The following is a 27,266-nucleotide window of genomic DNA, read 5'->3' as shown; positions in this document are numbered from 1 at the left end:
CACTGCAGAGCCCAGCCCTGAAGATGCCTCCCTCTAGGGAAGATGAGCTATGCACATAACTCCACCACATGGCAGGATGTAAAGGTGCCAGGAGATGGGAACCTACCAAGTCCTCAGGGATTCATGGAGAAAGGACCCAACCTCCAGCTGGGAAACCAGAGTTGACCCAACAATAAAAGTGCCATTGAGGCTGAGACTAAAGGATACCTAAAGGATGGGTAATATTTTGAGAGATGTGGAAACAGAAGAAGCTAAATGCCCATTACCTTGCCCTAGAAGTGCAGATATGATGAAACGTGGGATTTGAGGGCTAGAAGGGAATTTATGGACCACTTTGTCTGTGCATGCTCCCAACCATCAGAATGATCTTCTTTAAAAGTAAATAATGCCAAGTAACCACCAAGTTGAAATCCCTCCACTGGCTCCGCATGCACTTAGCGTAACACCCATGTTCCTGCCCTTGGCCCCTGTGGCTCTGCATGATCTGGATTCTGGCTACCTCTCTAACCTCGTCTCAGTTCATCTCCTCTCACCCACTGCAGCAAGGCTGCCCTTCTTTCTTTTTCTCAGACACACCAATCATGTTCCCACCATAGGGCCTTTGCATGAGATGTTCCCACTCTCTGCAACACTTTTCTGCCACACCATTTTGTGGCTGTCTCCACATCATGATTCAGATCTCAGCTTAAATCTCACTTCTCACCAAGGTTTCCATGGCCACTCCTAGATGAAGGGGCTCTTCCCCAAAACATACCCACCCAGGTAATCTCTAGATATAGGGCAGCACCCTCTTTAATATTTTTCAAAATACTTATCCCTCCCTGGAATTGCCTTTTTGTGTGTGTGTGTGTCTGTGTGTGTGTGTTTGTGTGGATTGTCTCCACAATCTTCTCACTAGAATGTGAAGTCCACAGAACAGGAATCGAGTTAGATTTAATCATAGTGCTAGCCCCAGACAATGCCATACAGCTGGCCCTCAGTAAATACCTGTTGTTGAATGCCTCGCTCCCACTTCGTCTCCCTTCTGAGTCTCAATAGCCCATCTCTAAAATGAAGAGTGTTATGGATTGAATTATGCCTTCTGAAAATTCATACATTGACGTCCTAATCCCCAGTACTTCAGTATGTTGCCTTATTTGGAAATTGGGTCTTTGCAGATGGAATTTGTTAAGTCAACATGAAGTCATACTGGAGTAGGATAGGCCCTAATCCAATATGACTGTTGTCCTTAAGAAAGGGGGAAATTTGGACACAGAGACAGGCATAGAGGGAATACAGTGTGAAGACATAGGGAGAAGATGGCCACCTTCAAACCAAAGAGAGAGCCTTGGAATAGATCCTTCCTTCACAGCCCTCAGAAGGAACAAACCCTGCCAACACCTCAATTTCACACTTCTAGCCTCCAGAACTGTGAGACAATCAATTTCTGTTGTTTTAACCACCAAGTCTGTGGTACTTTGTTACAGCAGCTTTACCAAACTAATACAAAGGCTGCATAAGATGATTTCCAAATTGCTCTCCTATGACTCCCCAGTTTCTTCTCTCCCCTGGTCCTATGGGAAGGGCACTTTCCATCATTCCCTTGGGGAGAATATGTGACCAAAAGTTCAGGTTGAGTTTGCTTACTTAACATTCTTTAGCAACTGGACGTATTCACTTCCTCCTCAGGTGAGATTAAATTCCTTGGCTGGACAGAGTCCTAATCTCTCCACACTGTTCCTTAAATAATATTTGTTCTACCACTTCCAACAAACAACTTGGTGGAGGGAGTTTATGACACGGCTTACAAGAGGAAGCTTTTACTTCCTCTCTCAAACCACTATTACAAAAACTTCTCCAGGGAACTGGGAGCCCATCCAGCGCCAGGGCACTGAGAAGGCCCTCCAGGGCTTACCTTGACAATCCTAAAGGCCCAGCTTGGTTTCTGCCTCGGTCCCATTCCATCCATAACAATTCTTCTAGCCGGCACCCCTCGTGTCAGAATACATAAACCCTGGTTAAAGCACAACTTAATCTTCATTCCCATTTTCCAAAGCTTCTTCCAAAATGGGAAAACTATAGTGCTCTGGAGACTGGCTGAACGACTTGAGGTTTCTGGCAAATACAAACATGCGCAGATGTGTTTTTCAAATCAAGAGCAGGGCCTCACCAGCCAGTTCACATGGGCCCTCTCTCCAGGAAAAAGAGGCAAGCAGTAGTTCTGGCTCACATATCTGAGAAAGCGTTGTCTATGTGGCCTTAGATCCAAGGAAGGGGCTTCCAGGTTCAGCTCAAGAGATGCAGAGAGCTGAGAAAAGCATCATCCTTACAACAAGAAAGACACTAGACAAATTGCAAATCAATGATATTTCTTGAACCCATCAGAGAACTGAGGTCACAGGTCAACCAACCAACCCAAAATCTGGGGAGAGACAGACACATTCAGGAAGAAACAGGATTTGAGTGTTTGCTTACCTGGGGCAGACACCACTGGGTGTCATATAAACTGGTAAGGAGATTCAACTAAAACATTTTGATAAGTTGATAAATGCCACCTGTGGGCTAGCATGAGCAAATGAAACTCCTGAGGAGGGGGTGGTGAATGGAGGTATAGGGACATTAGAAGCCTCTGGCAGGCTTTTCCTCCATGAAGCTACCACCAGGCACTTACAGGGAAGATTTGGAAAATTCTGAAATAGTCTAACTCACTGTGATGGATGGGGAAAGGTAAAAACAGACTTAATCTTCAGAATAAGAGCCACAAATATTGCCACCTTAGGGCACTGGTAGAAACACAGTGCATCTGGGAGAACAGCTAAAGTAAATCTCTATGCCTGGAGAAGCCCAGAAAAATGTGCTAGGCCCAGTGTTATAGCTGAAGGAGGTAAAGGAGGACTCATGAAAGTCATGCCCCCTGACACCCAGCTTCACAGTGCCTGCCTGAGACTGAGGCTTAACCAGAACAGCAGAGATTGCTTTTTTCCCCTTTCCCCAACACCATGATAACAAACATCAAGTAAACATAACAGTGGACATAGCTGGGAGAGTGACAACAAACAGACTCTCTCTAGGGAGCAATACAAAGTAGGGACTGAACATGAACCAGCTAGACCCCAAGCCAAGCAGGGTGCAGACAGTGGGAAAAACCCTTTGGAAAATAAGGCTACACCCTGAACACAAGGTATTACCAGAGGAATCTGAGATCTCTGGTCTCTGGTGTGCTGAGGGTAACCAGAGCAACAGCAAACTTCAAACATAACCCAACTACTAACTATGTTAACACAAACCACCAAACAAAAAGCCTAGCAGAAGTAAAACCATGCTCATATCCAAGCATAAAATTATATCCCTAACTCAATATCTACCATCCTACGTAAGATGTCCAACTTTCAACAACAACAACAAAAATAGGAGGCATATGAAAAGGCAAAATAATATACTGCGTGAGACAAAGCAAGCATCAGAACCAGAATCAGAAGTTGGAACTGTCAGACAAGGAATTTAAAATAACTATGACTAATATGTTAAAGGTTCTAATGGAAAAAGTACAGCATGCAAAAACAGGAGGGTAATTTCAGAAGGGAGATAGAAATTCTAAGAAAGAATTCAGTAGAAATGCTAGAAATGAAAAACATAGTAACATAGCTGAAAAACGCCTTCAACGTGGGTATGACACAAATGGGTATGACATAGCTGAGGAATTAATCAATGAATTTGAAGATAAGTTGATAGAAGTCAGCTAACCTTAAATACAAAGAGAAAAAAAGAGTAAAAAAAATGTACATTAGAAAGCTATGGGACAATATCAAGTATTTTAAGACAAACATAGTTGTGATGACAGGAGAAGAGAAAGACAATGGAGTAGAAGAAATATTTGAGGAAATAGCAACAAGAACAAGAATTTTCCCAAATTAATGACAGACACCAAACCACAGATCCAAGAACTCAAAGAACACTGAACAGGATAAACATCAAAACAACACAAAATTACAATAGACTTCTCATTAGAAATTATTACAATGAAGTGATTTTTTAAAATGCTTAAGGAAAAAAAAAACTGTTAGCACAGAATTCCATAGTCAGTAAAAATATCTTTCAAAAATGAAGGAAAAATAAGGACTTTCTCAGACAAACAAAAACTGAGATAATTCACTCCAGCAGACCTCCTCCACAAGAAATGTTAAAGGAATTTCTTCAGGAAGAAGGAATATGACATAGGTTAGAAAACAGAATCTACACAAAGAAATGAAGAACACTGGAAATAGAATAAATGAAAGTTAGATAAAATTCATTATTTTTAATTGCTCTAAAAGATAATGGAATATCTTTAAAGCAATACTAGTAAAAATGTATAGTATATTTATAGCTTATGTAAAAGTAAAATATATGACAACAATAGCACTAAAGATGGGAGGAAAATTGGGAATAAAGATCCTTATACGACATGTGAGGTGGTATAATATTATTTGAAGGTGAACTCAGATTATTTTAAAATGTATATTGTAAACCCTAACACAACGACTAAAAGATTTTTTTCAAGTGTATAGATATAGACATACTTAAATAAAAAACATAAAATAGAAATAGACTAGGTAAGGATTTCTTTCAATGGAGTCTAAACAGGTGTGGAGGGAATCAGAGCTGGAAGGAGGCAGGGTTGGGGTGGGTGGGTGGTGTGGGGGTTGTGATCACTTGGTTAAAATCAAGAGTACTGCTTGGGACCAGTGTCCACAACTGTCTTTTTTTCCTTAGCTTATGCAAAAATCAGTACTTCCTTTTGTTACTAGACAACTTGTCCACTCATAAAATGATTTTACTGAATAATTTCCTTTATCTTTCAGTTCTGTATCTAGTCCTTCAAGTCAACAGTGGCCAAGGGATCACAACAAAAATAGCAGACATACTTGAAAAAACTTTGTTGACCAAAACAAAGCCTACATAATGCGGCGTATTTATCAATATCAACGAGCTACACTGTTCTTAATACTGTATATTAGCCTGTTGACTTTTATCTTTTTATCCATCTTTTGCTTCAAAACAATGAGAAATTACCAAATTGGGAAATAGGCATGTACACAATTATCTTCTTGCTGACGCAACATTAAATCCTTTAAATTTACCAATCCATTGATCATTCATGACTACAAAAAGAGAGAAGAGAAGATGAGAGGTGAGAAGAGAGGAGAGGAGAGGAGAAAAAAGAAAAAAAAAAAGTGATTTCTATACCAGCCTTTGTCAGGGTTATTGACATAGAATCTAGAAGTAGTCTTTCAAATTTAGAACAGCAATTTATTTTAGAAAAAATAGACATCCATTTTCAGATTAAATTCTATCAAAAAGAGGGACCATCTACATATAGCCGAGGCACTGACTCTCTTATAATGAGAATTTGGAGCTGTGGTCACCACGCAAGCCATATCGAAATTTAAATAACTTCACCAAAAGGAAATTTCTCATGAGAAACCAAACTAAAGGCACTAAAATACAACCAAGCAACTGTAAATTTTCACATGGAAACCACTTCTCCAGATGGTTGAGGCTCTTGAGGACAGTATCATTGCTCCAGAGGCTAATTTACTGCCTATATGAACTTGAAAATGGTTCTTCTTCAATGAAAGTTAAACTTTCCATTCAGAACTTTGGCCATTAATAATTTTTCCCAAGGAATTTCTGGATTTTTTTCATAATAAAAATCAAGATCATGAGAAAATGTGCTCCAAATTTTTTTTAATGCTTGTTTTAAAGAGTAAATCTTTCCTTTTTGAAAATAAAGCTTTCTTTTTTCTGGTGAGGTATTTGTAAATTTTTAGTTATTCTAAAATAAAAATTGTATACATTTAATGTTTATAACATGATATTTTGATATACCTATACATAGTGAAATGATATAGTCAAGCTAATTAACATACCCAACTTCCTCATATAGTTACCATTTTTTGTGTGCGGTAAGAATATCTGAGATCTATGGTCTTAGCAAACTTCAAGTATCCATTACCGTATTTTTAACCATAGTCATCATGGTGTGCATTACATCTCTAGAATTTATTCATCTAGAGATGAACTTTGTACTTTGTACTCTTTGACTAATGTCTCCCCATTCCCCCCACCTCCCCAACTCCTGGCAACCACCATTCTGCCCTCTACTTCTATGAATTCGACTTTTTAAAAAGATTCCACATATAAGTGAGATCATTCAATATTTGTCTTTCTGTGTCTGACTTCTTTCACTTAACATAATGTGCTCCAGGTTCTTATCTCAAAACAGTACTATTAGCTACAATAAAGATGGAAGACAAAGGGTCACATTGTCCAAATTGGGTATTTATAACACAGAAAGGGCATATGGCCTAGCTGGTAGCAACTGTGACGGGAATCCGAACCTGACCATCAGTTGTCTGCGCTGGAGACTAGAGGCTTCCAGCCTGCACACCATCAAGGTACGGGCTCCACAAACATGCCCTGAGCCCTGCTTGTCTGCTGGCATCTAGACGGGGCACTAGAGGCCCAAACATGAAAAGGACACTCCTCCTCCTCAAAGAGTCACATCCTGGGGAAGACAGACTTAGAATTAATTAAAAATGGCATTTCAAGTAAATGCAGCCAAGCCTCCTGCTCAGTAATTTCTCAAATGAACCAAAATAACTTAATCTAGGAAAAATGAAAAATATTCTTCTACACAAAACCAGGGAAGTCCCGCCTCATTCCAGAATCTCTGTAGACTAGCCTCAGACACACCACAGTTGGGAATGAGCTCAGGGACAGAGGTCGTCACATCACAAAACTAGCCACCCCAGGACAACGCTGTCTGGCTGAGGGCGTGTCCCCGCTGCCCTCCAGCAAGGAGGGTGAGGGCCAGCGGCTGGCACTCTCCTGAGACTCGAGGGTAAACCCCAATTCGCTTCTCCCACCCAGTGCTGGTCCGCATGGGCAGAAGGACTAGAGAAACATGTTACCAAATAAGGTTTTTATTTTCTGTGACCAGGTTTCACAGACAGGAGGGTTGAGGTGAGGAGACATCTGACTTTATAACAATAGATCACAAGTGACTCAATAGAGGAAAAAATACACTGACGTCGAATCATGAAGAGTTCTTGAGCCACAAGGCATTTTTCTAATCTGACTTTGTACTAACATATCAAGTCTTATAACACGGTAGTATATCTATTTATTTTAAATTTTAAGTTATACAATACAACTAAAAATCAGCTATATCCCTTCCAAATTCCTGAAGATGGTTTTTGAGATGGAAGAAAACAGACCATAGTTCAAAAGATAGAAAAAATTTTAAAACACCAAAGAAGCATTCAAATAGAACACAAAAGCTATGTCTTACAACATCTATTTTATGCAGTAAATATAAATGTATAAATCTAACTCACAGAAGAAAGGCTTATCTCAGTCAGGACCAAAACAAAACAAATCTCAGGCATTCTACAAAAATATGCAATTAAAATAAAGGAACTTAGGAAGGTTGAAAGTAAAGAGAAGAGCAAAAATATCCCAGTTCATTGTACCTAAATAGAAATCTGGGTGCTAATATCATACACAGTTACATTCAGGGCCAAAAAAGAGGATTGTGTCATAATAATATTGAACTGTATTCAATATAAAAATATTGTACTCAACATAAATATTCAATATAAAAATATAACATACTGTATGATTTTTTGTTCAATGATTTAGAGTCATTTTTATTTATTAAATAGCATAGCACTAATAAACAAAGCAATAGCCAGAGTAAATAAAAGTATAAATTTGGCAAATCACAAAATCATTAGAAGATTTTAATGCAGCTCTCTCATTCAAACCAATAAGTCAAGAAATTAAGGATGATTAAAATGCAGAGAATCTAAATAATATAATTAATTAGACTGATCATATATATAACACATACATATATTTATGTAAACACATGTTTATTTATATGACTAGGTCTCCATGCATTGCAAACAGAAAGTTTACATTCTTTTCTACTGTCCATTTTCTTATATTATTTCATGAAGAAGATCTCAAATTAAAAAAGAAAATAAAATGAAAAATAGCAGAAACTACTTTCTATAAAGTCAATAGAGTCAAACTGGAAATACATAACAAAGGTTAGTCACTGCCAATAATAACAAGGAACAATTTTGGAATTTTAAAAACTCTTCCCCAAACAATACTTTGGTCAAGAAAAGCTGAAGATAGCTCATGGAACTTTCTTAAAACTCCTTATCAAAAAATTTGGGATTCTGTTTATAACTGTAATCATGGGAAAATGTACAGCCGTTAATATTTTTAGTAATAAATATGAAAAAACAAAAACAAGTGAATTGAGAATTCCATTCAATACATTTAAAAAATTAAATTTGCTGAAAAGGATATTGAACAGAATATAAGCAAATTAAGACGTTAACACAGAAAAGCATCATACAATTAATCATGATACAAAAGGTATTTCTTTGGGAGAGGAAGGAGAATAGAATAGAATACAATAGAATATTTATTTGCCTAGTCAAGAAAAACAAAAATAAACTAATAAAAGAAAAAGAAAGGAAGAAAGGAAGCTGGGAAATAATAGAGTAAGAGAAAGCACAAATATACAAACAGGTATTAAAAAAGAAGAAACAGAATTATACATACATGTTAATGACTCTGAAAACCTGAATAAGATGCCCTCTTTTCTAGGAAAATACAAATGATCAAAATGGACTCCAGAAGAGATAGGAAAGCCTAAAGAGCAAATCCAAACAGTTTTCAAAGAACTACGCCCTGTAAAACACCTGATCCAAACTTTTTTCTAGCTGAGCTTTTTGCAAACACTGAATTTAAACTGATCTAGTTTGTAAAGTTAGGGGGGGAAAAAAAGCCTCTCAATTATTTTTTGGAAAGCTAGTAGCACATCTCTGACATGAAACTAAAAGAGATAGCACAGAAAAAGTCCAGAAAACTCTCACAGATATTGATGCATAAATCCTAAATTAAATATTAGCTTAAGTAAGGACGCATAAATGAGAAATGGGGCAATGTGCCAATGGCAGCCAATTTGTGAGTATCTTTCTTGGTCATTGGGTCCAACTACGTTTCTGAGACTGAAAGCAGTGTCCTGGCTGGAGGAAATGGAATGCGATTGAGTACTTGGACCAAGGGCCTCCGGTGCTTGACCAAGTGCTGCTGAGCTAGGGGTGTTTGTAGAGGACGGGTCTGGAGCGAAATGCAGGTACCAGGCAAAGACTCTAGGCGGGTCTGAGTCTGAGAGGTTGAAACGCCTCTGTGAATTGTTCTGGGACTCTGCTGGAAAGTAGCGGTGAGCATTGACGCCTGGCCTCAGAGGTGCGGTGGGGAATGAGGGCTGGCCTCCCCCTCCAGGACAGAGGTGCCGGAGCGCGGGGTGACCACAGTGGCCTCTGGGAGAGAGAACTCTCCTCTAAGCAGGAACAGAGTGGTCTGCAAGACAGGAGCCTGGAGCCCAGACCCAGGGGCTTCGTAGCTCCTGAGCACAGAGGAGATTTATCTTAGACGGCGGGGAGGAACTTTGAGAAAAATAAAAGTGTAAAGAGTGAAAACATCAAAGTAGCAACAAAAGACAAAGAGAAATGTGCCATGCTTTACAACTTACCAAGCTTCTTTACAGCTTTTAGCCTGTTTCTTGTCAAGGTTTGGACAATGACCACGCCCAGGGAGGCTGGGAAGTTAGGGATCACACCCCCTCCCCCCGCTCCTGTGCTCCCCCTCCAACTATGATGAGTCACAAAATAAGTCACATGCCAGGCCCAGCCACCCATCCAGGCCACGTTCTCCCCACTGTTGGGGCTTTCCAGCCTGAAGTCCAGCCCAGCTTGGAACGCCCCAGGGTCTTCTGAACCCATGAAGCTGTCCCTCTGCCCTTTGCCACATTTAACTCCATTGATTCCACATCTTCCTCAAAGCCCTGGAGAAAGCGATTTGTGTGAATGATGAGGTAAAGTGAGAAGGTTATATGGCAGAGCATGATTGATTCCCTGGGGCTTTATTGTAATAACTTTAATCTTCTGGAGCTCATCTGGTATGAATTTAGGAACCGTGCGGCATTTTGCTGAAATTCCCCCTTAATGCAGCCCTCGCTCTGCTGGCCTCGGTGGTTACGGAGTTTGCCATGTTTATGATTTGGCCCCAGGCTCCTTATTAATAGGCCTTGAAAAGAGGGTGTGGAATGTGTTGGCGCCTTTAGTTGTGCTTTTCTTGGGGGAAGAAACAAACAGAAATCTCTACCTTGAAGTGCATCTGCGCTCTGCCTTCCTTGAAAGAGAAGTAAATCAATTTGTGCTTCCCAGGACTAGTTGGGTGGAGAAGAGTCTGGCACCTGTACGGTCTCTGAGCTCTTGATGTTTGCAGATCAGTGGAGAGAAGTGGGCTTCCTGAGGTCTTTGTAACAAGGAACTCAGGTCCTTCCACTGCTGGGCCCACCAGGGTTAATAAAAAAAAAAGACACTTGGTTTGGGGTGCAGCTCCCTCTATTTTAACAGCTCTCCTGGTCAAATCTGCCCACACTGGACATCAGGAGACTTGGGGTCAGATCCCCAGGCTTACTGACTTCGGACAGGTCGCCTAACCTCTCTCCACATCAGTCCCTCAGAGCACTTCCTGGAGTGGCCTCCAGGAAGGAGGGGTCCTCTGTGCTTTGCACTCACTGGGCATGAGGGTCCCAAGGTCAGGAAAGCAGAGGCTGATCATTCCAGTGATCGTGAGTCTAGTGCACCTTCTGAGCTTTGCATTCAGAGCCTCTTCTGCAAAACCACCTGCCAGCAGATGACGACAGGCCAGGTGCTGCGTTAATGGAATGAGACGTCAGTGTTCCCGTTACCCTCTGAGGCTTTTGTAAATCAACAGAAAGCAAACAGAGGTGCCCTTGTGACCCTGATGGAGCCGTGTTGTGACCAGCTGAGATGGTAAGAATTGTGACACCTTGAGGTGCAATGTGCACTTCACAGTTTCCAAAGCACTTTCACATACTTATTCTTTGTAACCAAAGGCTTTGGTCAGCCTTGTTTGCGAGCAAGGATGATAGTACGGAGGCTCAGCACTGTTAAATGACTTTCCCTGGAACACAGCAGGCGCGCTGCCTGCTAGAGACAGGCAGTGTGGTCCTCCCAGGCTTCAATCAGAAAGTGCAGATTTTAGTCCTGGCCACTCACCAGCTCTACGGTTGGGCAAGTTATTTATGTCTCCTATGCCTGTTTCTTTCTTAAGTTAACAAATGGCAATGAGATTGCCTGCTTTGTAGAGTTCCTGTGTCAACTAAAAATCTAACGTATGTCTATTTCCCAGGAGCATGTCGACACACAGTATATGCTCAGCAGAGCTAAGTTCACCTCCTCGCTTCTTTCACTGTGTTTCCTGCACTGTAGGTATTGCACAGATATTAACAGACAGTAGTAACCAGAAGAGAATGTTCAATTTGTGCACTTGCTGGCACATCTGTTTGAAGGTTGGTGATGCCCAGACCTGGCTCTTGGGTCACCTGGCAGCTGGTATCCTCCACGCCCTCCTTGTCTGGCACTGTCTACTGTGAGCTCAGGATTAAGGGGCCCATGTGGACCAAATCCCTCAAAGCATCCATGTGAGCCCCCCGCAATGCCACTCTTCACCCTCAAGGGGCCTCGCCAGGCCATATGACCCAGAGGAAGTGTATTATTGTCTCTGACCAGACATCCTGAGTATCCTACTACGTTCTGAAAAAAATCCAGCACTAAGAAATAAGGCAGAAAAAAGCCAGCTGTGAGAGCCTACATTGGATTCTGAACCCTGCCAACCCCCTGCTTCTACTCTTGCTAGTTCCCCACTCTGGGCCTGGCCTCATCTATATCCCAGCAGCTGGGGAGGAAAGGGGATGGAAGGGCATTAGAATGCAAGGACCCTCCACCAGGATCGGGACAGCAGCCACAAGACCCAGATCTATCGCACCCCTGGCCGAACCGCTGGGGCTGGGCTGTCCCGGCTCTCCAGCGAGCACTCCCAGGCACCCTTCACTCTGCTCCTCCCCTCTCCCTGGTCAGGGGCCCCACTGAGGCCGCCCGACCTGCCTTAGGACCAAGCCCAGGCATGAAATACAGGAGGGCATCCACATCCTCTTCTCTGGAGCAACCGCTCCTTCTATTCTTTAAATATGCAAAGGGGGAGAGAACCAGAGATCTAATCTTCCCTGAGGCAAGTCCGCCCGCCCTTCCCTTCCTCCGTCTATTTAGAGAAACAGTCAATCCCAACGCTGTGCCCCCTCAACCTTGGCCTGAGTTTGTTCAGTTGGGTTTTAGTCACCTGTGACTGTAAAAAACCCTTGCAAAAGGTTTGTAGATGTTCTATTCTAACAAGCTGGTGGAATTTTTATATCCCTGCTGTTTCCTTTATAAAAGCTTCTTAAAATTACATTTCATCTTAAACCAAGCCAAACCTCTACTCTGAAAGGTGTCCCATGAAACTCTACTGGGCACCCTGAGATTTCAGAGGCCTTGTCCTCCCGGCTTGTCCAAACAGACCACCCACACCCAGGAGCCTCCTGCGTGCGTGTGCGTGGGTCCTTATCACCGTCCAAGGCCAGGGCCTTAACCGGCCAGGTCCCCTTCTCACAGAAAACACTTCCTGAGAGACAGGGCTTGGCCAGGCAAGGGGTGGACTGTAGTAGATGCTGCGATGGGTCACCAGGTCCCCCATTCCGGCCCGAAGGACTTGTTTCTTCCAAGTGCTGGGAGTGTCACCGGCTGAAGGCCACCCCACAGCCGCCCCATCAGAAGCTGCCCTCTGCTGGAGAGAACAGCCTCACCCACGGTCGTCCTCTTCCCAGGGCGGCATCACCAGCAGCCCAGCAGGGTGGGAGCATGAGGGCCCCTTTCCCTCAGAGTCTGGGCTCTTAACTGGCGCCTTTTTAAGGCTGCCTCATAGCTTGACATCCCCCTCTGCTCAGTCCTGCTTCCTTCCCTCCCCTTCCACAGGTATCAGCCTCGGGAGTACTCCAGAATAAATTTGCTGCATATTAACAAAGTACACAGGAACATAAAGACATCATCTGCAATCCCTGTAGTCCTGGGCTCAGACATTTTCAGGGGCCCCCTTTATCCTCCAGAACTCTGCAGCACTCCCCACCATGGCCCAATGAGGCCAGCCATGGGGGCTCAGGTCATCCTGGGCATGTCCTGCCAGGGATGGACTGGTTGAACTCAGATGGCCAAGAGAGTGTCTAGAGAGAAAAGCAGAGACATGAAGCTGTAGGTGGTGGGACAAGAGCACTGCAGGGGGCATTCTGGCTCCTGGCCAAGGCCCCTGAGTGGGTCTGGGACGGCCAAAGGTGGACAGCTGCCAAGATGGAAGCTCTGAGGGCTGGAGCGTGGTGCAGGGGACAAACAGGGGCCGCTCCAGCCAGCACTGAGAGGAGCACGGCCTCTGCCTTGGCAGCTGGAGAAGTGTGGTCCCACTCAGCCCATGGCACGCACCGTGGCTTTAGGGTGAGTCCCAGCAGGAGGGCCGGTGTCAGCGTGCCCTCAAATAGCTGTGCGGGCCGGACATGAAATAGCCGGCTGCAGCCAGATGCCCTTGGAGCAGGGTCTTTGTGAAGGGGGGGGGGGGTCCAGTGAAAGGGGGCAGAGTCACCGTTTCCTGCAGATGGAGCCCATTTGTGCCCACAGGCTGCGAAAGGTGGGAACAGTGAGTGATACTACCCCACTCCTTGGTCAGACACTCGAGGTCTCTGTGGCCTGGCCACAACCTGCCCTCACTATTTAGCATCTGATACTCCACCAAATCATGCTCCTAGGTGCCCCCAACATGCCCCCGGTGTCCTCATCCTCTCTTTTGCTCCCCTAACCCTCTCCCTCCACCTGCCTCATCTTTACTTTTTAGATCTTTTCAGTCTTAAGCATTTAGGAAACCCCCTCCTTCATCCAACCTTTCAAATCTCCCCCACGATGTGCCTCTCCTCTGCCCTCCACCCCTCCTTTGTGTAGCTCAAGACCTCAGGCCCATCCTGATGAGACGCCCCCTTCCTCCTGCCCTGAGAGGGTGTGTGCCGCATAAAGGAGGGGAGAAGCTGGGATTTGTGGTTGAGTGTGAGTTCAGATCCCATCTTTTCCATTTATTGGTGACAAACTCCCCGAGCCCCAGTTTCCTCATCTGCAACAGAGGGATGGGTAACAACGTGTCGGCACCAGGCGAGCTCCGAGGACTCTTCATCCAGGGAGCAGAAGAGCTTCTGGGGAGTTTGGGCCGTCCACTCTGGCTTCTGCCTGAAAGCCATACTCTTGGGGGTCAGCCTCTGCCAGGACCTCCAGTTACCCCCCGAAAGGGAGGGAGGACGAGCCCAGGGGACCACAAGGGAGGAGTGCACCCTTGCCACTGCAGGGCAGACTGGAAGCAAGGAGCACCCGAGGGTGGCGCTGGGTGCCCAGGAGGGCCAGTTCTGGTGCTCAGGTGTGACTGCTGGGGTTGGAGACGTGGCATCGCTGAGATGACTCGGTTTGTTGGTCCCTCGGGGAAAGCAAATACACAGGGTGCGGGGAGAGGGGCCAGGGAGCCCGCTGAGTGCCCAAGGACAGGAGTAGAGGTGCCTTTCCAGATTCTTGCCCCAAATAGATCCCAGGAGGCGGGGGGCTTACTGGGCAGGCACACAGAGCCTTCGTGGCTGCGGCTGGCCTTTCTCACCATTAACTCACCCTCCCTGAGCTGACCTGCCAGAGGCGGAAAGTGTGGGGCTCACACTCATGCTGGCCTCCAAAGCATCCCAGATCTGCAGCTATGTAAGCCAGATGGGTTCTGTCCCAGGTGCCCGGCTGTTGGGGGGAGACTCCGGCTGGCTGCAGTGCTGAACGCCCCTCTTCCCTCCACGGCTGTGATCTGAGCTGAGCTTAGCACTGGCTGAGCAGTGCCCAGGGTCCTAGCGCGGACACTGCAGGCGGGGCTGGGAAGGTGGAGGGGGCCAGGCTAGGGAGCTTAAGGCTCTTTTTAGGGGCACGCTGGGTGCTGCCACCTACTGGTGCCCCTCCTCACTGGGCACAGACCCTAAGGGGAGCCTGAAGTAGGCAGCGGGCCACTGTGAGGTCTGACAGGTAGCTCTCCATCCAGGCCAGTTTCTTCCTTTATCTTATCTGCAAACTAAACGCATCTACCATCTGGCAACCTGGGGAGATGGAGGTCAAATTTTGCACACATGAAGAATTTCTGCCTGAATAAACAAGTTTTTTGTTTGTTGGTTTTTGGGGGTTTTTTTTCCCCTCTTGGGTCCTGGTCATTCTCAGAATCGAACCAGCTGTTCAAAGCCTGGGCCACCTCCTGGCCCCAGAAGTACTCTGGGGTAAGGACACCCCTGGGCTGGCTAAGTGAGAGGAGGGAAAAGGCGGGTCTCACTTCTGTGGTCCCGGGCAGGAGAGGCCTGCCCTTGTTTGGGGTGGAGGACGGGCAGGTGGCAGCCCACCCCAGCCTGGCCCTGCCCTCACTGCTCCTCCTGGGGTCCTGGAACTGGAGGCTTGCTCCAGGGAGGGTGACTGACATTTACAGACAAGCACCCTCTTCCTCCGACCAAGATGCAGCTCCTGGGAAATGCCCTCCCTCCCCGGACCTCAGTACAGCTCTCCTGTCCTGCCCTCCTTCTGTCTCCTTCCACCTCCCCTTTCCCCTTCCCCAGTGCTGATGGGGAGCTGGCCCTGGGTACAGAGATCAATTTATCTTCACTCCCATCTCCTATCAGTTCCTAGGCCTGCAGACAGGCTGGTTCTCACTGAAACCATGATTGCCCAAATTCCAGGGGCTGGTGCTTACAGAAAATAAGCTCCCATTTAAGAGCCTGTTAAGGGGCCAGGCTGAAAGCAGCAAGGGGGCAGGGGTGAGGAGTGGGTGCTCAAAACCTGTTTTTCTTGCTGTCAGGTCTGACGCAGGGACCAGTTGCTTGCAGACACCTGCCTGAGAAGCCTCTGTGTTAAGACTGAGGTGGCCGGCAGTGACTACAGGCAATGAATTGTTTTCCTGACGTCTTGCTAAGGTCAAATCTGCTGAAGCAGCTGCACCTTCACCCTTGCATGAGCTGCTTCTTCCTGACGGCATTCCCAACCCTCTCAGTGAGTACACCAGCCTTTAGAGGTCCTGCAGCTGAGGGCATGAAAACCCCCAGGACCCTGCCCCTCCACCCACCACCTGAGCGACCTCCCTCAAGTCTTTGAGTCCTGGATTCATTCCTTGCCAGCAAAATGGGGATGAGAACCCCTGGTTCAGTGGGAGACAGAAATGCATGCAAGAACTGCTTCATAAACCAAGAAGAGTTGTAAATTGGGAAGACGTAAATAATAATAATAATAATAATAATAATAAAGTGCTGGCATTCCCTGCACTTACACAGAATGGAAGCGTGCCGTCCTCCAAGCTTCTGGCTCCACCAAAAGGGAAGAGCAGATCCCACCACCTCTTCCAGCTCCTGTAAACAATGTTCCATTCTAAGAAGCTGGTGCCTGGGCATGACCTTAGCTGCGAGGATTTCAGATCTGCTAGGGCAGGGATGAGGGGGGCCCTCGTCAGGAGCCCAGAGAACCATGCCTGGAATCCTCCAGGAAGGTGCCAATGGGTATGAGACAGGAGGCCCATGGCCCACGCTGGGGCTCCCAGCCGGCCTGGGCCTCCGAGGCTCTGCAGACCCCACAGCAGGCCTCAGACACAGACCGAAGGACTGCGGGCCTCATTCTGGTCTTTGCGGTCAGCTATCTGTAGGGTTATTAAACTGCCTCCTCTCAGCTCTAGGGTAGAACCTAACCGTGAAGTTTCAGACCCCTGCTACACACCAGCCAGTGCTCCGCAAAGTGGGCCTTGGGTCAGGGGGGAGTTTGCCCTTCCACGTCCAAAGCAACCAAAAGACCGGCACCTCCACACCCAGACTGGAGCGAGCCGGGAACACATGGGCCATAGCATGAGTTCTGGGCAGAGTCTGGTCTGCATTGCCAGCTCAGCAGGTGATGGGAAGTCCATTCACTGTCTGGGCCTGGGTGTCAGCACCTGAAGAGTGGGTGAAGCACGCTTACCCTGCAGTGCGGCTGGGAAGCTCAGCTGAGCTGGCAGCGTGACCCGTCTCTGGACTCGTCAGGATCTGACGTTCGGCCAGACTGTGGCTGTCATCACACACGAGACCTCAGGCTAAGTGCAGCCTCAAAAGGCAGCTTGGTGCTTGGTCCCTAGGGAAGGACGCCTGTCCTCATAAGTTCAAGCTTTGCTTTTCCTTCAGACTTCAAGATCTGTGCGAGGTCTAATGGGCTCTTTCTACTGAGGCATGAGATTCTGATACAGCTAAGACTGCCGTCTCTGCGTGGTGGAATATCAGAAAAGCATGGGCCTCCTGAGGGCACTGGGACAAAATACAGCCTACAACTTCACAAACCAGTGGTGCTGTTGGACCAGGTACAAACTGAAGTCACCCATCTCTGTTGATAATGGCCTGGTGTGCAGGGACTCTCACCCCGCCCAGCCAGGACAGGACAATGTGCTTTTCTTGGCCCGCTTTGGGCAGGGGTTCCTGACCCCTCCTGAGTTATGAGCGCTCAGGGTTGGAACTTCCTGCTCAAAACCTCAACTCCAGTCAACTGGTAGACAGAATTATACCCACACTGACCTGCGGAAGAAGCCACAGAAGTAAATATTGCCTCGGGTCAGAGCCCCTCCTGGAATCTCAGAACTTTGTTGAAAGCTGCCAAGGCAGGGGTAATACATCACCACCACCCGTCTCTGTTTACAACCGGGTAATGCCTTTTATGACTGCCTCTCTCTATCCTGAATATTTGTTTTATTGCCCCTGTAGGGAGATTTTTCCATTTGGCAAAAATCATCAGATGGTTTTAGTCATGTTAACAACTGCTCATTAAATGCAAAGGAGTAAACAGTGAAATAAAGGTTTGTTTCTTTGTTATTTTTTTCTTTCTTTCCTTTTTTTTTTTTTTTTTTTTTTTGTTATTTACGGAAGAAAATCATGGGATGGGCAGTAAGAGGTAAAGAGTACTCAGATGTTGTCCCTCCTTAGCGCCTTGCCTGGGTGGGAAGCCAGGAAACCCTCCCTGCCTTTCAGGGAGCCCATTCCTTCAGCAAGGAGAGAGCGAAGGTTTTGATCTGTTTCAAGGTGAGGGCTTGCTGGGTGATCTCTGGGTTTTGGGCCCTTGATGCTTGATTCTTCTTCCCCTGTGGCCCAGAAATCAGGAGGTACATCTTTCTGTTCCTGGTGGAAAAGGCATCTCAGGGCTAGAGCCGTACCTGGAGAGAATTGGTGTGGAGTGGTTGAAAGGGAGAGCCCGGTAGATGGGTGGGTGGATGGATGGATGGATGGATGGGTGAGTAAACAGATGGAGGGGTGGATGGATGGATGGATAAGTGGACAAATGGATGGTTGTATTGTTGGGTGGATAATGAACGGATGGGGGGATGGTTGGATGAATGGATGAGTGGGTGTATAGAGGAATGGATAGATGTATGGATGGGTGGTGGAAGGGTGAATGGATGGATGGACGGATGGATGGAAGGGTGGATTGCAGACTTATGAAGGAAGTAGAGCACCTCTTGGTGGCAAGCCTAGGGCTGTGAGGCAAAACTTGGGTACTTTACCGAGACAAAGGGAGTATCAGTGATCCATCCGTCTGATTACAAACGTAAAAACTTCATTCTGGGAACCTAAGAAGAGAAAGGTTGCTGGAAGCTGGAAGCCAGTGAGATTTCATGGCTGAGACTCAAACTCGCAGTCAGCATCCTGGATTTGCATTGCTTAAAAACAACAACAACACCGCTAATTTACAAAGTTTTATTGATAACTTATCCCCAAACAAAAATATCTTTCAATGATCAACTTGTTTAACCTCCTCAGTCTGCGTCTGAGCAGTGGGGTGGGAGGATGCGTACCTTAGAGGTGCTGGCAATCCTCGCCACCCGAGCCCATCTCCCACTTATATCCCCCGCGCCAGGCTGCCAGGGGGACCTGCCTTTGCACTTGGCTTTGAAAGCCTCTCTGGGCAGCCTCCGTGTGCGGTCTTGTCCAGCACATCTGTGAAGAAAGACTTCAGACTCTGGCCACAGGGATGCAAGGTGGAGGAAAATGTACAAGTCCCTCCTCTGAACAGGGAGGGCCAGTGGGGCTGGGATCCTGACTTCTCTGACTAGGGGACCAGCTGTGCAGGCAGTAGGCCCAGCTCTTCCTCCATGACCCACAGCAGTGCTTGACCTCTTTCTATATCTGAGAATCCCTCCAGATAGGATACTGCTCATGTGATGCTCATTCCTGGCAAGACGGCTTCTCCTCCTCCCCCATACACAGCCCAGGCCTCCTAAACAGACAGAAAGGGTGTCAGTAGCTGGACTTCACATACATCTGCTCAGACCAGAGGAAGAGGAGGGCTGGTGATGCTGGAGAGAAGAAGCCTGGATCTCCTTGCCTCAGGCATGACCAGGACTATTTCTGGAAGGTCAGGATTGGGGCTAGTGTGTCATTAAACTGTTCATAGCAAAAAGGAGAATAAAAAAGATCATTCCCATACTGCTTTAATGCACCACTTGCCAGCATAATAAGACTCTGTTGTAGTAAAATTCAAGAAATTCTCTCACTGAGAAAGTGGGTGATTTCAGAACTTACCTTCCCAATGCCCTTCCCACCCTCTGCCCACAGGTCCTGAAGTTGCAGGCAGGGAGCCCACAGAGAGGGGCTCCATCGTGTCACGAAGAGTGTAAGACCCTGGGGTCGGGTTATCAGACTCAACAAATAAAAATCCTGCACACCTAGTTAAACTTGAATTCCAGATGAACAACGATTAATCCCTTCTAGTGTAACTATGTCCCATGCAATATTTGGAACATATTTATACTAAAAAAAAAAAAGACACATTTATCTGAAATTCACATTTAACTGGGTGTCCTCTAGTTTACGTGGCAAATCTACTCTTCTATCCTTCACCAGGAACAGCCCTACTCCACAGGCAGGCTGAGCTGGTTTAAATCCTCGCTCTGCCAAAGAGTAGCCATGTAATCTTAGTTCCCAAATCTGGGGAATGGGGTTAACACTGAACCCGCCTCGTAGGTAGATGTGGGGATAAAGGAGGCAAAAGGTATACAACACGGAGTAACTCCTGTGTAAATGTTATTTATCCCCCAGGGCACACACTTCCTATCACCCAGGGGTTTATGGTAGGGGCTGGTGTATACTCCAGCTCCAGAAACTTTGATGGAGCTCCAGATGCCGAGACCAGTCTGCCCAGAGGCAAGGATACTAAGAGAGAGGGGTACGGTTAGGATTGGCAGAGCAAATTCGGACCTGCCTCCACTGATTTTGGCGATGGGGTGCAGGCAGAGTTGCATTGGTGTGTGGGAGCTGGTGTGCAGGCTGGGGGCATGAGGATGTCCCAGAAAATACCACCCCTGCTTTAGAAGTGTCCATATCAAGGGAGCGTCTTTGGGTACAGCCACCTTACACAGAAGATCTGGCTTGTTGGACGTGCACCGTCACCTAGGGTGAGCCCTGCCTGCATGTGTGTCCCAAAGCCAGCCAAGACCCAGCACAGAGCGAGCCCCATGCAGGAGCCCTGCCTCAGCTTCCCTGGGTCCTTCCCTCCAGGATGAACTGGGGCTCTTGGAACTGGCTCCTGAGGCCAATTTGGTATCCAGTCAATGAAAACATAGTCAGCCTGACAGATGCTAAGCCCGGGCCCTGGGAACAGGACTCCAAGAGGTTCCCTAGACACCTGCCATGGAAGTGACCTCCATCCCCGCACACACTGATGTTCCAGAATCCAGAGACGCTGGTCCAGAGAGTTGTGCCTTTGTCCTTGGCCAGCTCTGCCATGTTGGCCAAGGCCTTGAACTGCTCTGAACTTCAGGCTCCTGTCTTCAAAGCTGAGATATTAGGGCTTATTCCGCTGGTGTCATCTTTGTAAGAACCAAATGTGACGAATTCAGAGACAGCAAACTGAAGTCCTGTGTAAATATCTTCCTGAGGGCCTTCCCTGTGCCAAGTGCTTTCACACTTAGTAAATCCGAAGGCCAACCCTGAGAGATAATATACCCATTCCACAGATGATAGCATCGAGGCTCTGAGGTTTTGTCTTTCTCACGGGCCTCCTGGTTCCCAGGGTAGGACGTATACCAGTGAACCCCGATGCGAGATGTCAAAGGTGGGAGAGCAGGGGTGGGTAGGGTGTAGCCCCTCCAGGCCCGCACTCAAGGTTGTATGAAAGAAGACTCATGATTGGGGTGGGAGGGTCATGGGTATCCAGGGTTGGGGGTTGGGATCTCATGTATCCCCACACTCTTCCTAGGACCTGAGCACTCCTGGGTGAGCATTCTCTGGCCTTATCTGGATGGCAAGAGTGAAGATGCCATATCTCCCTTGTATTATTTTGTTTTACCACTTTGAGACCAAATGGTTTGTTTATAAAAGGGGGAGTGTCAAGCACTTTAAAAATGTTCTTTATTTATTTTCAAACTTCAGATCTTTTTGTACCACTGTCTGATTTTTTGCTATCTCCCCAACCACCTATACTATTGCATGCTTTGTTCATTTACATCTACTTATTTTTTAAAACTTAAATCATGAAATCAGTCTTGAGCAATATCTGAAATGTCTATTTTAATGTGCTAGTTATTTTTTTCTTATTACTTTAAAAAATAAATTTATAAATCTATGTTGTTTAAAATAATGTTTTTAGAATACCACCTGAAGTCATCTTGTTGGTTTCACACTGGGAAACAATGATTGGGTGCAAACTTTCAACCCTGTACTAAGGTCCTTCTCCGAAAGCGCAGTCACTGAACTCTGAAGGTGTGAACAGCCTAGACTGGGCAGAGGGCTGTGGGCAGGCACCTGGACTGGCACGAGGGGTCTAGAGACCATAGCACAAAATCGAGCCTTGGAGATGCACCTGTCTGTTAACCCAACAGTAAGACCCCTGCCTCCCTCTCACCTTGAACTCCTCATGACTGAGGTGTCCCTGAGGAGCTGCAGCTCTGAGTGCTGAGTGTGGGAGAAATCTGCAAGATCTCACAGGGAAGGTGGCATTGCTTTGGGCCTTGACAGGGAACTGAGTTTCCTGGCAGAGAAAGAAAGGTGGAGCCTTTTAAGCAGAGATAGTGCCATAAACAAAGGACAGAGGAGAAAGGGTAGTGGGCCCTGCTACCCTGAATTTGGGAGGCACCCCTGTGACAGAGCACAGAGCCCAGGTTAAAAAGGCACAGTCTGGTCCCCGGAGTGTTGACTTGTGCAGAGTTTTACATTTAAGTAGCTTGCCAACTTATAAACTGTGGACAGTTTACAGATCCTTGGCTTCCCTATTTAAAATCCTAACTCACTCCCCTTCCTTCTGGTCCATTTTCTTGAAGCACTTAATGACCTTCCATAGTTTATGTGCTTAATTCCTTATGTATAGTGCCATTTTCTTTTCCCCCATCCCCCAGAATGTACACTCCAGGAGGAAAGGGGTTTGGGTTGTTTCGTCTGTTTGTTTGTGCTTCCTTTACTGAAGTATTTCAAACACTTATCCCGTGTCTGGAACATAACAGGTGCTCAATAAGAATTTTACTGAATTAATGGAGGAAGTGATGGCACTGATGGGTCCCACACTAATGTCTGTCCTGGGGTTGCGGGGCGCGGCCAGACACAAGGCCCTCGTTTCCCTTCAGCCCACGTGGGTCCCTCCCAGTGGCTCCCTCAGGCTGTGGGAGCAACAACCGATTTGTGACCAAAAGCAAAAAAGCGAGAGGCTTTGACATTGGCTTTGGCCGGACTTGCAGGTAAGGCTCCACAAGCGCGGCTGTCGCCGGGCTCTGGCCTCTGTGGTGTGGCCCTAAGTCCCGGCCACCCGATATATGACTGAACCTTGCAGCTTCACCCGTCTGTGCAGTGATCTGGGGCGGGCCCGAGTCTTGGTCCACTCGGACCGCAGGGGCGCGGGGGAGGTGGGGGGGGAAGGGGGGATATGAGAGACTTCGCCACCAGAGGGCGCCCGAGCTCAGCCGCCGCTCGCCAGCTTGTCAGCAGCGGGCTAGGGCTCCAACTGGAAGATTTCCTGCCCCAGGTCTCCCGAGAGGAGGTGGAGACCGGGGGATGCCGGAGGACCGTCTTATCCATTGGATTGTTAGTTCTTTAAGGGCAGGGACCAAGTCAGTGGGATTCCCGGCTCTACACCCAGCACTCAGAAGCAGGCTCGGCCCGGAGTGAATGAATGAATGAATGAATGAATACAGGTTCACAGAGCACCCAACTGGGCGCGAAAGTAGTTTGGAAAAAACAAAACAAAACGAAAAATGCAAAAGGCACCCATCCCCACGGCCGGAATCCCGGGGCTCTCGCAGCTTCCTGCTGATTGCCCCTTCCCTTGGCCCCCAGTTGGAGCAGCTGAGCCCAGGCCGGGCGGGCCCCGCCCACTCCCCCAAGGCCAGAGATCCGGGACTCCAGAGACTTGTCCCCACCGAACACCCCTTGAATGGACGCGGGGACAGTATCCACTCCATTGTCAGGTTATGAGGGAAAGAGCAGAGGGAGGTGGCCGGAGAGGCTTGTGACCACTAGCGAGGCTCAGAAGGGCACTCTTCTCACCCCTGCGCCTCCCAGACCGCCTGCTTGCAACCCTGTGCTCTGCTGGGGCCATCTCGGGTGTCCAGGTTAGGGTGCGGCAACCTGCCAGGAGGGCTGGACACCGCCGAGAGACGACCCCGTGGGTGTAGTTCTCTGGACCAGAAAGACGAGGAGCACCCTCCTGGATGTGGGGGGAGAGGGGAGTTCTTTCATCACTTCGGGGGGCGCAGGGCATCCTTTGGGGAGAGGGAGAAAATAACTGAAGTGTAAACAATTATTTCTAGCTTCCATTTCTTGGGTACAGACTATGTCTCAGACGCAGTGCTGAGCACTTCGTGGTGGTTGGGAGGGGAGTCTCAAGTCAAATCCCACAGTTCCCCTCCGCGGGGTGGGAACTGGGTTTATTCCATTTCACAGTGGAAAGAGCAGAGGTGCAAAGGGCTAAGTAAATTCACGTTTACTAAGAGCCTCCGGGGCGAACTGCCATTATTTCCTTTTGGTGGCAGAGCACTCTATTTTAGAGCTTCAATTTCACAGTTGAGGAAACTGAGGCTCGGCTAATAAGTTATAGCTTTGGCTTGGAATCAGAGTCGCTCTGCCTGCAAAGACTAGTCTGTTTCCCTTAGTCCCAGCTTTCCCCACCGCTGAGCAGCGAGCTGAAGCCGGTGGTCACCTCCAGGTCCTACACTCCCCAAAAAGGACCCTCTTAGCTACCCAGGACGCCGCTGGCCTAGCTGGTCCTCACCTCTAGGACCGACCTGTTTGTTTTTCCTTGGTTCGCATTCTGTTCCCACCTCTGGGACTCAATCTTTCCATCTGCATAATGGGAGCAGTAACCAGTCCCATCCGCGACCCTCACTGAGCGGCTGGCTTCCTCGGTGCAGGTTAGGCCTACAACGCAGGGCCCAGCGCAACCGAGAGGTCAAAGGCTGGGACGCACCGCAGTCCCAGGAGCATCCCGGGCGCGGAGCAGTGGTGGGAGGGAGGGGACAGGGGGAGCGGCCGCGTGGGAGGGGACTCTGGTCAGAGCCCCGGGCCGCAGGCAGAATTCGGCTCCAGGCCCGCCCCTTGCCGCGCGCCCGCCCCGCCCCACCCCACCCCGCCCCGCTTTCGCCTCTAAAGTGCTGGGCGCGCGCCTCCTGCTGCCGCACTTTCACTCTCCGCAGTCGCATACCCTCCGCGTCCTGCCTCCGTCCGCCCGCCGCCCGCTCTTGCCATGGATGCCAAGATCGTCGCTGTGCTGGCCCTCATGCTGGCTGCGCTGTGCCTCAGCGACGGTGAGTGCGCCCGGAGACGGAGGCGTAGACAGGCGCCAGGCTCCTGACTCCGTGCGGGGCCACGGCTCCTCTGCCCCAGCCCGCGCCGTCCCGAGCGAACCTAATCCGCGCCGCTTTGCACCCGGGAGGTCGAGGCAGCCCACCTCTCAGGGCGCGCTCCCTCGGCGTGCGGCGTTTGAAGTCCCCAGCGTAGCGCCCCCCGCGCTGAGGCTCGCACTCCGCTGCCGAGCTCGGGTTCCCGGACGCGGGAGCGGCCGCCAGACCTCTGGCGGGCTGCAGAGCGAGGTCGGGCAGGATAACTGGGTGCGAGCGCGCCCAGGGCGCTTTCGGAGCCGGCGCGGGAGGGCGCGGAGGTGTGGAGCCGAGTCGGGAGCCGCGGGTCCCTGGCCCTTGACCATCCACCTCCCAGCTAGTGCCTTCCCGCGGCCCAGCTCGGTTTCCAGAGTAGAATGGGCTCCTGGCTCCGTGCGGGGCCACGGCTGCTCTGCCCCGGCCCGCGCCAAGGCGGTCTGCGGTTCCTGTTGGAGAGAGCGCTTTGCAAAGCCTGTCTGGCATCGCGACTTGCTTGTGGTGGCAATGCGATCGGGTGCAGCTGCGAGGCGTCCCTCGCAGTCTTACCGTTCCGAGCAGCTGTCGGGTTTGCGGCGATCGCCTGGCTGCGCTTCTGTACCGCAACGCGGTCCGCAGCGACGCGGCGAAGCTGGAAGCGCATCCAGACAGTGCCTTCCCTGCCTCTTCCTGGGGTCACCCAGGAGAGGCCCAGGGGCGATCCGGGTCATGCATGCGCCTGCCCAGCCCCCAAAACACACCTGCAGGCTGGCGCCTTTGTCGCCAGACGGGCGAGCACTACTGTCTCGGAGTGCGCGCTGCAGCAAAGTTGAATCGCCAAGGCTTTAGGCCGTGGGGGAAGGTGGTGTACCGTTTCACTGAGAGGGAGAGAGCTTTTTTCCTTCTGAGGCTTAAGCGAAATCTCACTGTCCTGTTACAGGACACCACGGCTGCAAACCAAAATAAACTGTTGCCTCTGAACACACAAAATAAACCATGTCAGCATGGTCAGGCCATGCTGAGCTTTCTTGGCTGCGAAGTTTCCAACAAATCGCGCAGAGGGTTGAAGGACACTGTGCTCGGTGCAGCTGAGGTCTGTGCAGGGCCCCAGGCCCTGGAGCAGTCTGCTAGGTGCCGGCTGAAGACCACCGCTGCATTCTCGCTGGCCGGTGGCTGACCACCTGGGAAGTGTTCTTTAAAAGTGTAGCAAGTTGCTGGTCAGAGCCGCAGAGAGACTGGCACCAAAGGGAATTCAGAATTTTTCTGTAAGCTGAAAAAGTAACCTAGCCTGTGTCTTTACACTGACACTGACACTGACACCCCCCAACCCAGGTCATGGGGCACACTCCGGTTTGGGTATTAACAGCTGAGTGGTTTGGTGAGAGTAGAGGTGTCATCATCCAGCTGTGGGAATGGTGCTTCTTCTAGCTGCCCCCTCCCCTGGGGAACTGCAGAATTGACTAGAATGCAAGGACCCAGGTCCTTGAGTCCTGGGCACAGCTGACCTGGGGGGAGCACAGAAGGAGTGGGGGCCTCATCCACAGACTCCTCCTGACTCCGGGAAGGGTTGATTGCTTGCCCATCTGAGTTGCCCTCTTGGCAGCCAAGTGGCCAAGTCAGGGTCCTGGGCTCCCGCTTGGTCGGGCTCTCCTTGCACGCATAGGCCAGAATGCACTTTTTGACCACCTGGAGCCTGTGTACCCATGCTGGGTCCCCTTGTTCAGGCTCTGACTCTGGCTCCTGCCCTCCCTCCATTGACTAACCTCAGCCAAGCAGCTGGGCCCCCGGCTGCCCTGCGCTTCTAGGGGTTAAAGCCAGGGTGGGCCCCATTCCCAGGCCTGGCTGGAGGGGCTGGCTTGGGGGCTCTTGTCTCTGCATTAGAGTGGAAGGACTGCTCCGGAGCGGAGCCAAGTTCACCAGAAGCCAAGTTCCCCCGAACCCTGCGTAACATCTGGACCAGTCAGGCCTCTTGCCTGTACACGGACCCATATGCAAAACAGTTGGAAAAGTTAGTAATATTGACAAAAAGCTGGCAGGAAGGTCACCAGGTGGACACAGCACCTAGCTCTCTTGGTAAGAACACTTGGGGCTCTGTCACTTTAAAAAACCTGTTGAAATTCTCCACTTGACAGGCAGGCAACTGGGTCCTGGGAGCAGGAATAAAAATTGCCTTGGAAGGAAATGGATAATCCCAGGAGGTGGAGAGGGGAGAGGAGAAAAAGAGAAAGCTTGTGTTCTGACCTCAGAACGGGCTCTGATTTCTGGCCTGATCGCCACTGCTTGGCTAATGGACTCAGAACAGCATCTCAGGGACATGGGGGAGGAGCAGCCCCCATCTTGCACAGCGCTGCCCCCAGCAGCTGTCATACTGTGCACCTTCCAGTTTGCTGCTCTGGGGTTGGGACCAGTCCTGAGTCACCAGTGGGCCCCACATGCCGGTTCTG

General features: G+C 48.9%; 2 protein-coding genes across 4 annotated transcripts in view; one reads left to right on the top strand and one right to left on the bottom strand.

Moving 5' to 3' along the window:
* Positions 1-24,629: 24,629 nt before the first annotated feature.
* Positions 24,630-27,266, top strand: part of CXCL12 (C-X-C motif chemokine ligand 12) — a 28,290-nt gene continuing 25,653 nt past the window's right edge. For 2 of the 3 annotated variants that reach the window (XM_059901043.1, XM_059901042.1), the window contains exon 1: positions 24,630-24,774. In XM_059901043.1, coding sequence (XP_059757026.1) covers positions 24,714-24,774 — 61 coding nt within the window. In that variant the 5' untranslated portion in view covers positions 24,630-24,713. The remainder of the gene's footprint in view (positions 24,775-27,266) is intronic. The other variant, XM_059901044.1, reaches the window with a different exon arrangement.
* On the bottom strand, positions 24,875-26,577 carry LOC132351012 (uncharacterized). Its single transcript, XM_059900725.1, has 4 exons — positions 26,328-26,577; positions 25,393-25,512; positions 24,992-25,292; positions 24,875-24,887 (listed from the first exon to the last, which is right to left on the bottom strand). The coding sequence occupies exons 1-4, from the start codon at positions 26,575-26,577 to the stop codon at positions 24,875-24,877; spliced, it is 684 nt and encodes a 227-aa protein (XP_059756708.1).

Source organism: Balaenoptera ricei, chromosome 16, assembly GCF_028023285.1.
Source record: "Balaenoptera ricei isolate mBalRic1 chromosome 16, mBalRic1.hap2, whole genome shotgun sequence".
Classification (NCBI taxonomy): Eukaryota; Metazoa; Chordata; class Mammalia; order Artiodactyla; family Balaenopteridae; genus Balaenoptera; species Balaenoptera ricei.
Note: the sequence above shows the minus strand (reverse complement) of the source record. Positions and strands in the feature narration are given on the sequence as shown.

Bases quoted from the DNA above. Each gene is read 5' to 3' on its own strand.
- LOC132351012 (XM_059900725.1), bottom strand. From the start codon at position 26,577: ATGGAGGGAGGGCAGGAGCCAGAGTCAGAGCCTGAACAAGGGGACCCA. The intron at 25,513-26,327 runs GTCAGCTGTGCC...GGGTGACCCCAG, and splicing joins TCCTTCTGTGCTCCCCCCAG to GAAGAGGCAGGGAAGGCACT. The intron at 25,293-25,392 runs GTAAGACTGCGA...TCTCTCCAACAG, and splicing joins CCCGACAGCTGCTCGGAACG to GAACCGCAGACCGCCTTGGC.